The 14,631-nt window shown below is 42.3% G+C and overlaps 1 protein-coding gene across 1 annotated transcript; it reads right to left on the minus strand.

The window, feature by feature from the left end:
* Positions 1–222: 222 nt before the first annotated feature.
* LOC140351398 (centrosomal protein of 55 kDa-like) lies at positions 223–6,738 on the minus strand. The gene is made up of 8 exons (XM_072437222.1): positions 6,557–6,738; positions 4,920–5,132; positions 3,840–3,905; positions 3,618–3,768; positions 1,878–2,004; positions 1,483–1,642; positions 1,328–1,399; positions 223–426 (listed from the first exon to the last, which is right to left on the minus strand). The coding sequence occupies exons 1-8, from the start codon at positions 6,671–6,673 to the stop codon at positions 241–243; spliced, it is 1,092 nt and encodes a 363-aa protein (XP_072293323.1). The 5' UTR covers positions 6,674–6,738; the 3' UTR covers positions 223–240.
* Between the last annotated feature and the right edge of the window lie 7,893 nt (positions 6,739–14,631).

The raw sequence follows: 14,631 nt of genomic DNA on the forward strand, positions 1-14,631 counted from the left end.
CTCTTTCTCTCTCTCCTCTGGGACTGTATTGTATTGGTCCTGCATATAATCTGTCTTTAAATAGCACAGGAAAAGGATTAACTTACACAACCTGTGAACTATATATGTGTCCTGGTTTGAGACATACTGTATCTATAGCTATTAAAAAAATACTTTCTTGTTGACAAATTCCAGTTAACATTTTTATTTTCCGAAATCTTTTTTTTTTGGATGATATTATGAAATGTGACACGTCTTAGCTCAGTTTTGGCAGTAGTCCAGGTGGTCGATGAGCTCCTTGTACTGACTTGCAGGATAGACGATGTGGCACACGGGACACTCTATGAAACTGTCCTCCATCACACTTTTGTAAGGGGAGCGACAGGTTTTAGGAGGAAGAGGGGGGAGGTCTGAGCGATGAGCCCTGTTCCGGTCCGGGTGGTCAGCCTAACGAACAAATAAACAGATTCAGCAATTATTAAGGTGCTTATGATTTTCTTCTCTTCTTGACTGGTACAAAACTACAATGCTTTAAATCATATACTTTATACCCCTAAACTGGTCCTTTAGCCTGCTCAAACCTGTTCAGTGCCTTCTTTCTCCTCAGTTTGCCTTTGGACAACTTCAAGCTGCTCCTTTAGATACAAGCAATTCTCTCTCTCGTCATTAAGATCTTGGATCAAAATCCTGATCTGAAACCCAAAAGAGTGAGCGGACAATCACTTTGACTGTATTATTACACGACTCCTACCAAGTCCTTTTCTTTGTATATAGACTAGAACGTTGTCTTGTGCACCATCCTTCAGTGCTGTTAGGTCCAATCTTGAGCTAGGTTCATTGTAATGAGTGCCTAGCTAAAGGACTGTCCTATCGTGGTTACACATCATTTTCCTTCCCCATAACAGTAGCAGAGAGTGGCACATCTATGGGCAGCACAACACGGACTCAGGTATATTTAATTCAAAGCCTGGAAGATAATAATTTCAACTGAGTGTGATCCCAAAGTCTGTATCAGTGATAAACGTGATGTAGCTGCCGTGTTCCTGTTATTTATCTGCAGCTAGATTTTCATTTTTTAAAATATGTCAGGTACAAACAAGTAAAGTTATAGATATTTATATTTGTAATTAGCCTATTGCAGCTCTTTGATATTTTAGTTTAGTTATTGTTTTGTGCTTTTACATGATTCACAATTGACACCATTTTGCCACTGATCTCATCTTCATAACCTCTATTCTGTTTGAGAATGATGGATGAAAGCAAAATAGCTCTTCTCAAAGCTGATATTACAGTCTCCAGACTCAACACTGCCTAAAACACGTTAGACAGCAAAAGTAAACATTCCTACCCTGCGTTTAAACTTTGCCATCTGCCTCTGAGCCTTGTGATAGTGATTGAGGAAGTACTTCCTCAGACCCGACTGAAAGATGACAAGTAGTTTGACTTTAGCTGACACGTTTACATGTTTAAGCATGCAGTCCAGCCTCACGTGTGCTTGTGTACCTGCCGCTCTAAAGTAGCAGACTTGTGCCTCTCCTGGTCTTCAGCCTCGATGGCTGGATTTTCCTCCTCATCACTCGTTATGTGCACAGAGTTCTGTGCATCTTTATCACACTGCAGATGCTGCTGGAGTTGATCCACTTCAAACTGCTTTTCTCTGCACCTGTGTATCAAATGAATATTCATGAATGGATTAACAACTTCACATTTGGGGCAACTATTTGAAACTGTTATTTTTGTACTGTCAAAAAGAATAGATTTACATTAATGTTTTTGGCTTTTATGTTTCAATTACATATATTTAGCCATTCTTGTTGGAGCAGTATTGGAATAAACATAATTAAAATTCAATAAATGGCCCAGTCTAAGAAGATGGAATGAATGTAAACAGCACATACTTTGTCTGGGCCTTGGTCAGCTCACGCTGCAGGAGACAGACCTGTTCTCTCAGGACGTCTAACTCCTCGCTGCTTTTCTGCATCAGTCCTTCATAGTAACACTCCACTTGTTTGATCTTCCTCTTTTCTGCAATGCCATAATCAGAAGAGCAGGATTGATCAAACTTTCACAATTTAGTATTGGTTTCATTGAGATCTAGTTCAGGTTTTGTTAGTGTGAAGGGACAAAAAATCTAAGAAAAAAGTACAATAGTCTTCACTCCAGGAGAATAGAGATTACTAGAATATGTATGAATCACTCCAAATACAAATTTGAGTGGGAAAGGAAAACTTATTACGTGGTTAAAAGCTCCTTAAAGTCGATTTTGCATACTATGTCAAAGTTGTTCCAGGTATAAAACGATTATACCTGGAACTATTATAATTCAACCCCCGAACAACTGCTGGACAAATGGTGTCACTCCCGCCACCTTAAGACACTGCGCAGGCGAGCTGGCCCTTGTCTTCACTGGCATTTTTAACACCTCCCTGGAGTCATTCCATGTCCCAGTCTGCTTCAAGTCCCCAAGAATCTCCGGATCACAGGGCTTAATGACTACAGACCTGTGGCGCTGACGTCTGTAGTCATGAAGTCCCCCTGCTGGACCCTCTGCAGTTCGCCTACAGAGCCAACAGGTCTGTGGACGACGCCATCAATCTGGCACTACACTTCACCCTGCAGCATCTGGACCCCCCGGGAACCTATGCCAGGATCCTGTTTGTGGACTTCAGCTCTGCATTCAACACCATCCTCCCTGCTCTGCTCCAGGACAAGCTCTCCCAGCTCAAAGTGCCCGACTCCACCTGCAGGGGGAGCACTGACTTCCTGACGGATCGGAGGCAGTGCGTGCGGCTGGGGAAGAATGTCTCAGACACACGGACTATCAGCACAGGAGCTCCACAGGGCTGTGTACTGTCTCCCCTGCTCTTCTCCCTGTACAAAAACTGCTGCACCTCCAGCCACGACTCTGTAAAAATTATCAAGTTTGCGGACAACACCACCCTCATCGGGCTCATTTCGGACGGGTATGAGTCTGTCTACAGGAGGGAAGTGGACTCACTGGTGTCCTGGTGCAGCCGTAACAACCTGGAGTTCAATGCCCAGAAGACTGTGGACATGATCGTGGACTTCAGGAAAGTCACAGCCCCCCCTCACCATCTCAGACTCCCCCATCTGGACTCCCTCCGCTTTCTCGGCACCACCATCATCCAGGACCTCAAATGGGGGCCCACCATCAGTTCTCTCACCGGGAAGGCCCAGCAGAGGATGTACTTCCTGCAGCAGCTGAGGAAAGCCAATCTGACAGCGGAGATGATGGTGCAGTTCTACACGGCCATCATTGAGTCCATCCTCACCTCCTCCATCACCGTGTGGTACGCTGGAGCCACAGCCAGGGACAAACAGAGACTACAGCAAATTGTGCGCTCTGTTGAGAAGGTGATCGGCTGTGATCAGGGTCGGCTATGATCCGACCTGCACGTCCCAGAGTCCTGGAGACGTTATGTTACACCGAATCAACAAAGCTAGTTCCTATGTTTGTGAATTCTGGTAATTGACAATGGCAATAAACCTTTTTCTGATTCTGATTCTGATACTTACCATGTGTATTCTGCTCCCAAAGTAAAACTAAGAAACACCAGAAAATGGCATATGGATTTGAATATGTTAATCCTTGATATAATCTCTGTGTTTGCTCTCACCATCTGATAAAAACTCATTCCGTTCTGCCACCTGGACTTTGCTGACTTCATGCAGACGCCTCTCCAGCCACAACATTCTGGTTATTATGGACTTTACATAGGTCTCCCTCTGCTGGTCATAATCCATCAACTGCTTATTTTTCTCAATGGCCTGGAGGCAGTTAGGAAAAGGAAGTGAGAGTGGACATGGACACTTTGTAGACAAAGAAAAATCAAACCTACATCGTTGAGTTTGTTTTGCAGCTCTGTAATAACGGGACAGTCGTCCTGCACATCGTCATCACCCTCCTGTTCAAAAGAAAAGACAGAAGGCTTTCATATAAATATATTGTCATAACTCATTAGAATTCAATTGGGGGTTACTATCAGGGGTGGGACGAGACACAATTCCCTCAAGACAAGACTAGAATGAGACAAGATTTTCAAATCATTCATGAAAAATCAAAAGCCTAATTCCAAGTTCAAAGTGCATTACAAAACATTTATAAACATACAGATTAAAACCACAAATAAACAAACAAATAAAAGCATAAGTAATAATTTTAAAATGCCTTTTAAAAGAGAAAAAAGCTGAAAAAATTAAGCTGAGCTGTGGCTCACAATTTTGGCCAGACAATTTTTTATTCATTCAATTTCTGCTGGCATTATAGAGGTATAACTCACCTGCATTATCCCTTATTTGTTCAAACCACATGTAAACACATGGGATAAAATATTTTCCACATGAGTGCACATGTGTCTTTTTTCCCGTCCCTAGTTATTATTATTGTATAATTATTATGGTAGTTTCTTCTTCTGATTCATCTCTATTCATGGGATTCAGTCATAAGGATTCCTTCCTGAGGACCCTTGTCATAGCAATAGCACAAATCAAATCAAAATAGTATATTTTTTTAATGGGGAAATGTCCTGACAAAATCTTTCAAATCAGGAAGGAATCATTTGCATGGAAGTCATGCATAACTGCTGACTCCTGCCATCTAGTGGTTTAGAAGAATTAAAACAGAATAGAGGGCTGATGTCTAGCATCATAGATATATTAAAATAACGTATGCTTGGAAGCAGGTTTATTACATACTAATGTGTAAGCATGTCTGCAGGGGGCACTCTCACTTGCACAATCACCACATCAAAATTGGGACTAAACATGGAAGTAAATCTGGACTAGACCAGGACTAAACCAGTACTAGAACAAGACCAAACAAAGTCTACATTTGGACTCAAAAAGAGTTAAAACTAGGACCAAAAATTTGTAAACGCACCATAAGACACATATATATGACTGAATCAAAGAACTTTTACCTGTTCTTTTTCAGCGTTGCTCTCCAGGTACTGACACCTGGCTGAGATGCTCACAAGCTCGTCCTTTATTTCCTCAATCTCGTTGGCGTAACAACGTAGTCGTCTCATGTTCACATCAGACTGCCCCTTTGGCATCAGCAGTGGCATGTAGTCTGTGCCCTCTGCTTCAAACTCTGGGGATGAAGGTTGGTGGGCCACGAGGGCAAGACATTTCTACAAACAAATAATTTTAATTAACTGCAATGACAATGACACGGCTGAGTCCATATTTTAGACACAGACACAGATTAGGCTATTTTTAAAGAAACATGGACATATTTTGAACCACCTCCAACTGTAGTAAAAAGTGGGAGAAGTTCATCATTTTGGAAATAAAGTTGTGAAAATGCATATAATATACTTTATAGCAACTAATGATAATTAGTATTATTATATTAGTATTACAGCTATTTCTATTGTGTCTGTTCTATTGAAATTTTTATAGCAGTATTTCACCCTGGAGAGACAAAGAGACCACGGGAATGGACTGTTTAGCAAGCTTTATTCGTGAGTCATTTGGCGCTCAGACCCCAGCGGAAGACGTTGCAATCATGGGCACTCCATGATCTATTTGTATTAGATGTCTCCCCCCGGAGCATGGAGACTGGTGGTGGTAGATGTTAAGAGGAGGTAGAGGATGAGGGGAATGTAGAGGAGGAGCAGGGGAAGTGGTGGGTCGCAGTACGGTTTGAGCGGCCGAGCCATCTGCCTGAGGGCTTAAATGCGACCGCCTGGTGCTGATTGGGAGCGGGGAGGAATCACTTGAGAGCGTTGATTGGGGATGAGGAGCAGGTGCGAGGGCCATGGTACAGACGCCCCCTGACCTTTCACCCTCCTTCTTTGGCCGGGAAAAACTGCATAACCTCTTTGGGATAAGCGCAGAAACCTGGGAGAGTCCATGGTGAAGTGAGGGATCTGACTCTCACAGACGGACAGGCGGGCGCCGGCTTGAGTGCGATGATGGCGCTGGGGAGAGGGGTCCTTCCATGGAGGCATTGACGTAGATGGATGGAGTTAGGTCTTCCAGGCTGAATTTACGCAGGCTTCATTTGACCAATTTAAGCGTAAAATGTGCAAACTGATTATTATATATAGAGAATAATTAGTAAAGATTATTTGTCATTAAAAATATCAGAAGATAACGTTATATATTCTCCCCATGTCATTTGGAGTAGTAGTAATAGTGGCGTTAACTCAGTGATAAATTCAGTTTTCTTTGCAAATGGCATGTGTCGAGTTTGATAACAGCTCCAGATAACAATGAATGATTATTAGTAAAAGATTGTCAACAATTATTTCAGTCAGTAGCTGATTATTCAAGATTAATCATTCCAAATGTTCTACACTATAAATATCTTTATAGTGTAGAACTACTACTACTACTTAATCATAATTCCATCAGTTAAGTGTTGATATAAATATATATAAACTAAAAGAAAATGTGTCTGGGGATCAATGGAAATTTGATAAATGACTTGAGCTGTGTCATATTCAAGCACAGCGAGTGTAAAATGTAAAATACTATAGTACGATTCCCTGAGCTCAAACCAAAAGAGAGGCCTGTTTATATAAGCTGAAGTAAACTGACATGAACTCACCTCTATGATCCTGTTGTGCTCATTGTAATGACGAGTCTGCTCATTCAGCCTCTTCAACAAAAATGTATTTTCTCTTTTCAGATGGTCATTTACGACCCGAGCCCGAGCAGCTGCCATTGTTCTGAAGAGCTTTTTGTGATGATCTTTATGTGGTAGTGGAATCTTCTCAGTAAAGTAAACAGCTGTCTGGATCAGAACATGGATCAGAACACGTTTTTCAAGAATAAACTGTCTAATAAACATCAAATAGTAAACTGTTCGTGAAATTAAAGTGTACATTTGGCAAATTGACAAAATAACGCAAATTAAAACAATTTTAAGAGCAATAATCTTTCTTTCATACTATGCTACCACTGTATATTACAGGTATATTACATAACATACAGAAAACACTTTTTGTCCAAACCGTTTTGCATTAACGTTACTTTTTTCAACTTTAGTAGAGAGCTAACATTAGCTTTAGCTGACGATGAAAGCTAGCATAATAAGCACGTTTAGCATTTTGTATTTAACAAAATTAGCCTGCGCTTAAACTCTGGTTCTCTCATTAGTCACATACAATTAAAACAAAGTAGGCCTATAATTTCAATACATTTAAATGTGTGGACATAAAATAAAGATGAAATAGCCATTACTTTACCATTAAACTGTAGGTCAATGTGGCGAAGTTGAAATACTTTGGCTGTTTTTTTGTACCACCAGATGTCGCTGTTTTATAAGCTACATTACTGTTATAACGGAGGAGGAAGAAAAACAAAAAACAAAACAAAACGTATTTTGAAGAATTAAAATGATGGTTGTGTAAATGTTGCTAGGGTGTCTTTTTATGTTTTGCTTTTTTGCTTTCTTTACATTTACATTTCCTTTTTTAAATTTGCAGTAACCTTAATCCGAGCATGTGACAATCTCCATAAACTACTATACAGTGCATATTTTGTTAATGATTCATTGTGCAGCATGTGCTTATAAGGTCAGGTATCCACTTTACAGTCTGTCTGGCCTGGGCAATTGTAACTTTTGTAATTGTAGTTCAGCTTAAGTACCATTCATTCTAAGAAACAAAACATTACCTAAGGATATGTATTGCTACAACAGTTGTTTTTGTGTTTGCAGGAGAAAATGCTTGGAATGAGGTTTAAAGTGGAAGTATGGAATAGACCTTTTATTGTATTATGTGTAAACTATTCTTTGTTTTGTTTTTTTGTGAATAGCTGCTGGAATTTGACCTTAAAGGCTGTCCATAATGTCCAAACAAGAAGACGATTTCTGATTTTCATTAATAATACACTTTATTCGTAAAAATGATCTATCTACAAGCCATCAGTCACCATGTCATCCAGGCCTTTTACTAAGTGTACAAGTATTGTTTATTCTGCTCCACATTCTACTACGCTCTTAAATAGTTTTACAAGTCAAGCTGTTTACTCAAAATGTTTTGTCTGTTTTCTTAAAGTATTTTGCTCCTATTCTCTAAGTGAGAAGATGTATGTCACTTTCTTCCATTTATTTACATTCAATTGTTTAAAATAGTAGTCTGTTTTGAAGTGTTCAGACCGATGCGGCTTAAGGATCATTAAAGTGACTGTGGACTTTAACAACACAAATGTTTGAGTTTTTGGTGGTGGTTATATTGGGCACAGAAACCCAAGGAGGTTTGAAGTATCTGAACTGTACATTCTGTTCTCTCTATCCCACTCGGTTTGTTTAACTCTTCTACAAGTTGTTAGGAGTACTGAGGCCTGTTGTAATTTATTGCTAGGAGTAAGCAACAGGCGAAGCTATAAGCCGAAAAAGGAGATATAGGTCTGAACATCGGCACACACACGTATGTTCTCATCCTGTAACTTTCCCCTGGTGCTACCCAAATAAGGATACTTTTACATCTTGTTCTCTCATTGGCTAATCCGTTGGTACATGGATAGGGTCATACCTGTCAGATATGGTTTATCGGTCTCTGTGCGGTTTCAGTATATAAGGTGAGGTGCGTCCAGAGACGGGGTCTTCCTGATCATCGGAGACCCGGGCGCTGTTTTCTGCTGTCCTGTTATCTGATGCTGTTATCTGTATTAAACATCTTCTTCGAAGTACAGAACAGTGTCCGCGACTTCTTCTTGTCACACACCACCCCATGGGAACGTCACTTGAACCACATCAGGTTTTTTGTAGTTTTTCCTGGCCGAGAAGGAGGGTCTAAGGTCAGAGGACTCTGGAACATTGTCTCCCGCCACCACAGACATTGCTTAATTCATTTTTTACTGTCGCCCTCTGAGGCAACCGTTGTTGTGATTTTGGGTGTTACAAAAATAAATTAAATTGAATTGAATAGAACGCCCTAGGCCCTGCGACAAGTTGGCCACTGTCCAGGGTGTACCCCGCCTAAGGCCCGAAGTCACTGGGATAGGCTCCAGTCACCCGCGACCCCGAAAGGGAACAAGCGGTAGAAAATGGATGGATGGATGGATAGAACGCCCAGTGCATTGCTTTGACAAATGCTAATAGTCCCCATCTGTACTCTTAGAGCTAGTTTAAGCAAGTATCAAGTATATTTTTGGCCCAGCCCAGTAATATATTTTAAGTGTTTGTTGATATCACTCATTGTCATTGGTAATTCATTATGAACAAGATTCATTCTTCACTTTACACATAACTGGTGGTTTCCAATGTTTAGCAACACAATATTGTGCCCACAAAGATCATTTCAATCCACAAAGAAGTGAAAATGGGAAGTGAAAAAAGAGCTTTGGCCTTTGTTTGCATTATTTTCAACAGTTATAGATTTACCTTTACACACATGTACTGTCCATGTCCAAACAGGAAGTAAAACGTGTTGTACATAAACTACCTACAGTACCTACTTCACATAAGGAGTCCATCCTGTCATATACACTTGAACGTCTCTGACTGTACAAACTGTGTCAACTCTGTTTTTCAGGTTTATTGGTTCTGCAAAGGTTTTCCAGAAAGAACTGGTCAGTGGTCAGGCGAAGGCCCTCCCGTACACCAATGTGCCATTGATCAATGAAAAACAACAGGCATTAAATATTGTTAGTGTATCGTACCGTACGAGAACAAATTCATACACATTTTCACAATCTCTTTTCATTAATTCAACTACATAAAATTGGTGAGTAATGGCTTTATAATTAATTTTCTAATCTATCATTCAAGACATAGTCCTTGCCCTTGTGATTTTTTGTGTTTCCACTGACACAGATCCACTATAAACTGGTGCATTGCTGTTGAGGGCGATCTCCCTGTCCAGATCTCCCTGTCCAGATCTCCCTGTCCAGATCTCCCAGTCCAGATCTCCCATTCCAGATCTCCCAGTCCAGATCTCCCTGTCCAGATCTCCCAGTCCAGATCTCCCAGTCCAGATCTCCCATTCCAGATCTCCCTGTCCAGATCTCCCTGTCCAGATCTCCCAGTCCAGATCTCCCAGTCCAGATCTCCCTGTCCAGATCTCCCAGTCCAGATCTCACAGTCCAGATCTCCCTGTCCAGATCTCCCAGTCCAGATCTCCCAGTCCAGATCTCCCTGTCCAGATCTCCCTGTCCAGATCTCCCTGTCCAGATCTCCCTGTTCAGATCTCCCTGTCCAGATCTCCCTGTCCAGATCTCCCAGTCCAGATCTCCCATTCCAGATCTCCCAGTCCAGATCTCCCTGTTCAGATCTCCCTGTCCAGATCTCCCAGTCCAGATCTCCCATTCCAGATCTCACAGTCCAGATCTCCCTGTCCAGATCTCCCAGTCCAGATCTCCCAGTCCAGATCTCCCTGTCCAGATCTCCCAGTCCAGATCTCACAGTCCAGATCTCCCTGTCCAGATCTCCCAGTCCAGATCTCCCAGTCCAGATCTCCCTGTCCAGATCTCCCTGTCCAGATCTCCCTGTCCAGATCTCCCTGTTCAGATCTCCCTGTCCAGATCTCCCTGTCCAGATCTCCCAGTCCAGATCTCCCATTCCAGATCTCCCAGTCCAGATCTCCCTGTTCAGATCTCCCTGTCCAGATCTCCCTGTCCAGATCTCCCAGTCCAGATCTCCCATTCCAGATCTCCCAGTCCAGATCTCCCTGTCCAGATCTCCCTGTCCAGATCTCCCATTCCAGATCTCCCTGGCGTACGGCGGGTCGAGACATTAGTCACCAAACTGGACCTAGAGAAAACACACACACATCAAAACTAAGCCACAACATGGGACCTGCATATACTTCAGAGGTGAGAAAGCCCCGGAGCCCATCACCTCCGCTTTTGGACTTTGTCAAGTTAATAAACCAAAGCCGTGGTCCGCCATTAAACTCCATAACGCCACGAGAAAAGCATCACAGCACAACTCCTCCACTGCACATGTGCGCTGGACGCCTCGGACGCACGTCTGCTGGCGTCTGTCTTCAAACGTACAGGCGTCCAACTTCTGTGTCGGGCGCGAAGTTGACGCTGCGATCAGAACATAGTAGCCAGAAACTAGCTGCCTTTCCTTGAGCCTTGAACTTCACATGTTCAATCACAACAGATCTGCAAAGAATGTAAAGCTGTAATAGTCCTGTCAACAGAGAAGTCTAAACACACCTGAGTCATGGTTTCAGCTCCACACCTCTCTCTCCCTCTGCAGGTTCCTTCATGGTCCACTTCTTTCACCACAGTCAGACAGACATTAGTGCTGCTGAGGAGTGTTTGGGGACAGAGCCAAGGCCGATTAGAGACTGTAGTATTACCATCTTACCCCTGTGGTGGAAAGTAACAAAGTACAAATGTAAAAGTAGTGTAGAGCAGGTATCTGAACTTTATACTCCACTACATTTAGAGCTGGACAGAAAAGTACTTCCTGTATGGTTTGAGGAGTCATTTTCAGCATGTTTTGGGTGATATCTTACCTGTTCTGCAAAGTCTAGAAACATTGAGAAATTGAGTGACTAAAAAGTCGGGACAATTCTTTTTGAAGATCACCACATTTCACTCTTTAATAGTTAAGTAAAAACATCGGTACAAAGTCTACTTTTTACTTCAATACTTTTAGTATATTTAATACTTAGTACATTTTTGGCTCCTTTATCTGTACTTATACTTAAGTAACTAAGTGGAGTACTTGTTCCACCACTGACCATATAGCCGTATAAGAGTGTTCACAATATTTGGAATAGTAGCATCAAAAGACCCACCACTGATGGAGCCTCATAAAAGCCGGCCTACTGTCTAATCTGTATTTCACAAATGCTTTTGAAATTTGGCATTTGTGCAAAAGAACAGAAATGATGTGATAGTGAAATGGGTCAGAGGTGCTGTTGGGACAGAGTACTCGGGTATTCTTGTACTCTACATTTTCCTTACTTCAAATGCACATGTGACATAACCATTGTGTGTCCTAATACTAAGGCAAAGCCCCTGACCCTGTGTGACCCCTGCCCTTTGACCCCGGCTGTGTCTCGGGCCGGTGCACTGTCCATACGCCCATGGGACACGGACACCTGCTCCTCCTTCATGTCCCCGGCTCCTCTTCATGTCTTTAGTCCAGATCCAAACAGGACCTGCAGCTGGAGCGTGCTTTTATTATCAAAGCAATAGCGCCATCTGCTGTTTGGTTTGTGGCGTGGCAGTGATTTAGAAAGAATCCTACATGAAGTTGTAGACTGCGTCGTGGAGGGCAGAGTTTGTCTGTTTGATGAAGCCAGATAAATACTAACTTGTCTCAAATGAGAATTGTGCAAAAACACATTTCTAATTTCATCTGATGCTTTGCTGGTTAAAAAAAGACAAGAAGGAAACAGATGTTGGAGCATCATGTTACGGTGCTGTTTTTATTGATTTGTGTAAAGCTTTGATAATGTGAAACATTCTGTTTCATTGACCAGACTTCAAGCTTTTCATGTTTCTTTTATGGCACCACAAATGCTAAAATCATGTGTGTGTAAACAAAGTAGTCTCACACTTCTCTGTTCATGGCTGCTGTGTCGCCACTATCAATATTTGGTTGTATTTTGGTCAGAATGAAACATTTGAACAGTTTGTAAGTCTCTTAACACCGTTTGTTTTCAGCCACAAGGGGGCGTGGTGTTGCAGCTCCTTTTACTGAACAAAACGTCGTGTGATTGTTCTACCGGTGTTTTTCTCTCAATCCCACATCTCTTTTAACTGTGGAAGTGGAGGCTCCAATTTCAAGATGTGGTGGATTTAGAGAAACAATGTCACGTGATCCAGTGTTTACCTGCATGTTACTTCCGGTGATGCACGTACAATAAACCGTTTGTCTTGTGCCTGTTTAGTCTTTCCTTTGCGCCAAGTGCGATACATTCAGTCTTTAATCTGTACAATTCACTTCACACATAATAACGCAAAGCTTCACTATTAAGTCCATGTATCACTGTATCACACCGAAGCTTTACACCAACCAATCTTTAGCCCATTGAAAGGCAGAGTTTGTGATATTTATTTATTTATTCAACCGCGGTGAAGTTAGTTTCACGTTGGACGTTGGACATTCGCCTCCGCAACTAGAGCGGGAGCTTCCTCTGAGTGTGCCCCGCCTGCAGTAGCTCAACGCGGCGAGCTGCGCGCTGAAGTGCCGCTTGGTACGCCAGTTAGGGACCGACTCTAAAGTACCGTTTGTTTAAAAATGTGTTGTCTTAAAAAATATCAAAGGTATTTATATTTAAAAAAAAACAACAACATTGAGCATGAATCCAATTGCTAATATTAGATGCAATAGTCCTTTTGGGCTGAAAAATTAACCCTTTGTAGATTTTTAAAGAATATTTTTCGTCAAAAATCAAGGATTCTTATCAATAGCTCCTAAGTCAGCTAGCCTAGATAGTAAACGCTAAGTGATTATAATAGTTTGAGTCTCCAGGTATCACGCACACCTTTTACTTTTTCAAATTAACCCTTTATAGATTTTTAAAGATTTTTTTTCCGTCAAAAATCAAGGATTCTTTTCAATAGCTCCTAAGTCAGCTGACCTAGAAAGTGAAACCCAAGTTATTATAGTAGTTGTGGTCTCCAGGTATCACGCACACCTTTTACTTTTTCAAATTAACTCTTTGTAGATTTTTAAGGAATATTTTTCGTCAAAAATCAAGGATTCTTTTCAATAGCTTCTAAGTCAGCTGACCTAGAAAGTCAAACCCAAGTTATTATAGTAGTTGTGGTCTCCAGGTATCACGCACACCTTTTACTTTTTCAAATTAACCCCATTAACATGTCTAACTACAGCTCCATGAAGCTAGAGTTGTTGGCCCTTAAGTGGGCCCTGACTGAGAAATTCAGGGAGTAACTGCTAGGACACAAATGCGTGATCTATATGACAACAATCCCCTGAGTCATCCCTCCTCAGACACACTGGGAGCTGTTGAGCAGCGCTGGGCCGCCCAGTTGGCCTCTTTTGAATTTGAATCAAAATATCGTTCAGGTGTAAGCGTAACCAAAATGCTGACACTTTGTCTCGCCAGCCTGGCACTTCCTTACAGGAAGTGGCAACGGGAACTTGGGGCACATGTCTGCCTGGGCAGTTAAAACAAGCCCTACAAGGAAAGGTTACACAGGCAACACAGTCCCTTGTGACTTTTCTACCGCAAGTTGCCCCTGCTGACCTCCGCGAGCTTCAGCAGTCTGACCCCGCCATACAGGAGATCCTGACCTTTTGGCAACAAAATCGACAGCCCACTTGTGAAGAGCGACGAGCCCTCTCTTCGACTGCCCTCTTAGTGCTGGCCCAGTGGGACCGCCTGGTAGAGTTAGAGGGGCTGCTGTATCGGCAGGTGTTTCGTCCTGACGGTGGTGGGGCTGTGTATCAACTCCTTCTGCCTAAAGCCTTGGTCCAGAATGTCCTCACCCAGGTCCATCAGGAGCATGGACACCAAGGAATAGAGAGGACTCTGGCCTTGCTGTGTTCCCGGTGCTATTGGCCAGGTATATCACGGGAGGTAGCCCAATGGTGCCAGGCTTGCGAGAGATGTCAGCATGCAAAGGACAACCAATCGGTTCCTCACGCCTTTATGGGCCACTTACTGGCTTCACAGCCAAACGAGATCCTTGCTATCGACTTTACCCTCTTAGAGCAGACCTCCACTGGTCTGGAAAACGTGCTGG

Source organism: Eucyclogobius newberryi, unplaced genomic scaffold (assembly GCF_026437365.1).
Source record: "Eucyclogobius newberryi isolate DKJ021-1_F unplaced genomic scaffold, fEucNew1.0.hap1 SCAF_8, whole genome shotgun sequence".
NCBI lineage: Eukaryota > Metazoa > Chordata > Actinopteri > Gobiiformes > Gobiidae > Eucyclogobius > Eucyclogobius newberryi.

Coding starts and splice junctions, on each gene's coding strand:
- LOC140351398 (XM_072437222.1), bottom strand. CDS start 6,673: ATGGCAGCTGCTCGGGCTCGGGTCGTAAATGACCATCTGAAAAGAGAA. Junction 1,400..1,482: donor CTGCTACTTTAGAGCGGCAG/GTACACAAGCAC, acceptor GTCATCTTTCAG/TCGGGTCTGAGGAAGTACTT. Junction 427..1,327: donor TGGCAAAGTTTAAACGCAGG/GTAGGAATGTTT, acceptor TTTGTTCGTTAG/GCTGACCACCCGGACCGGAA.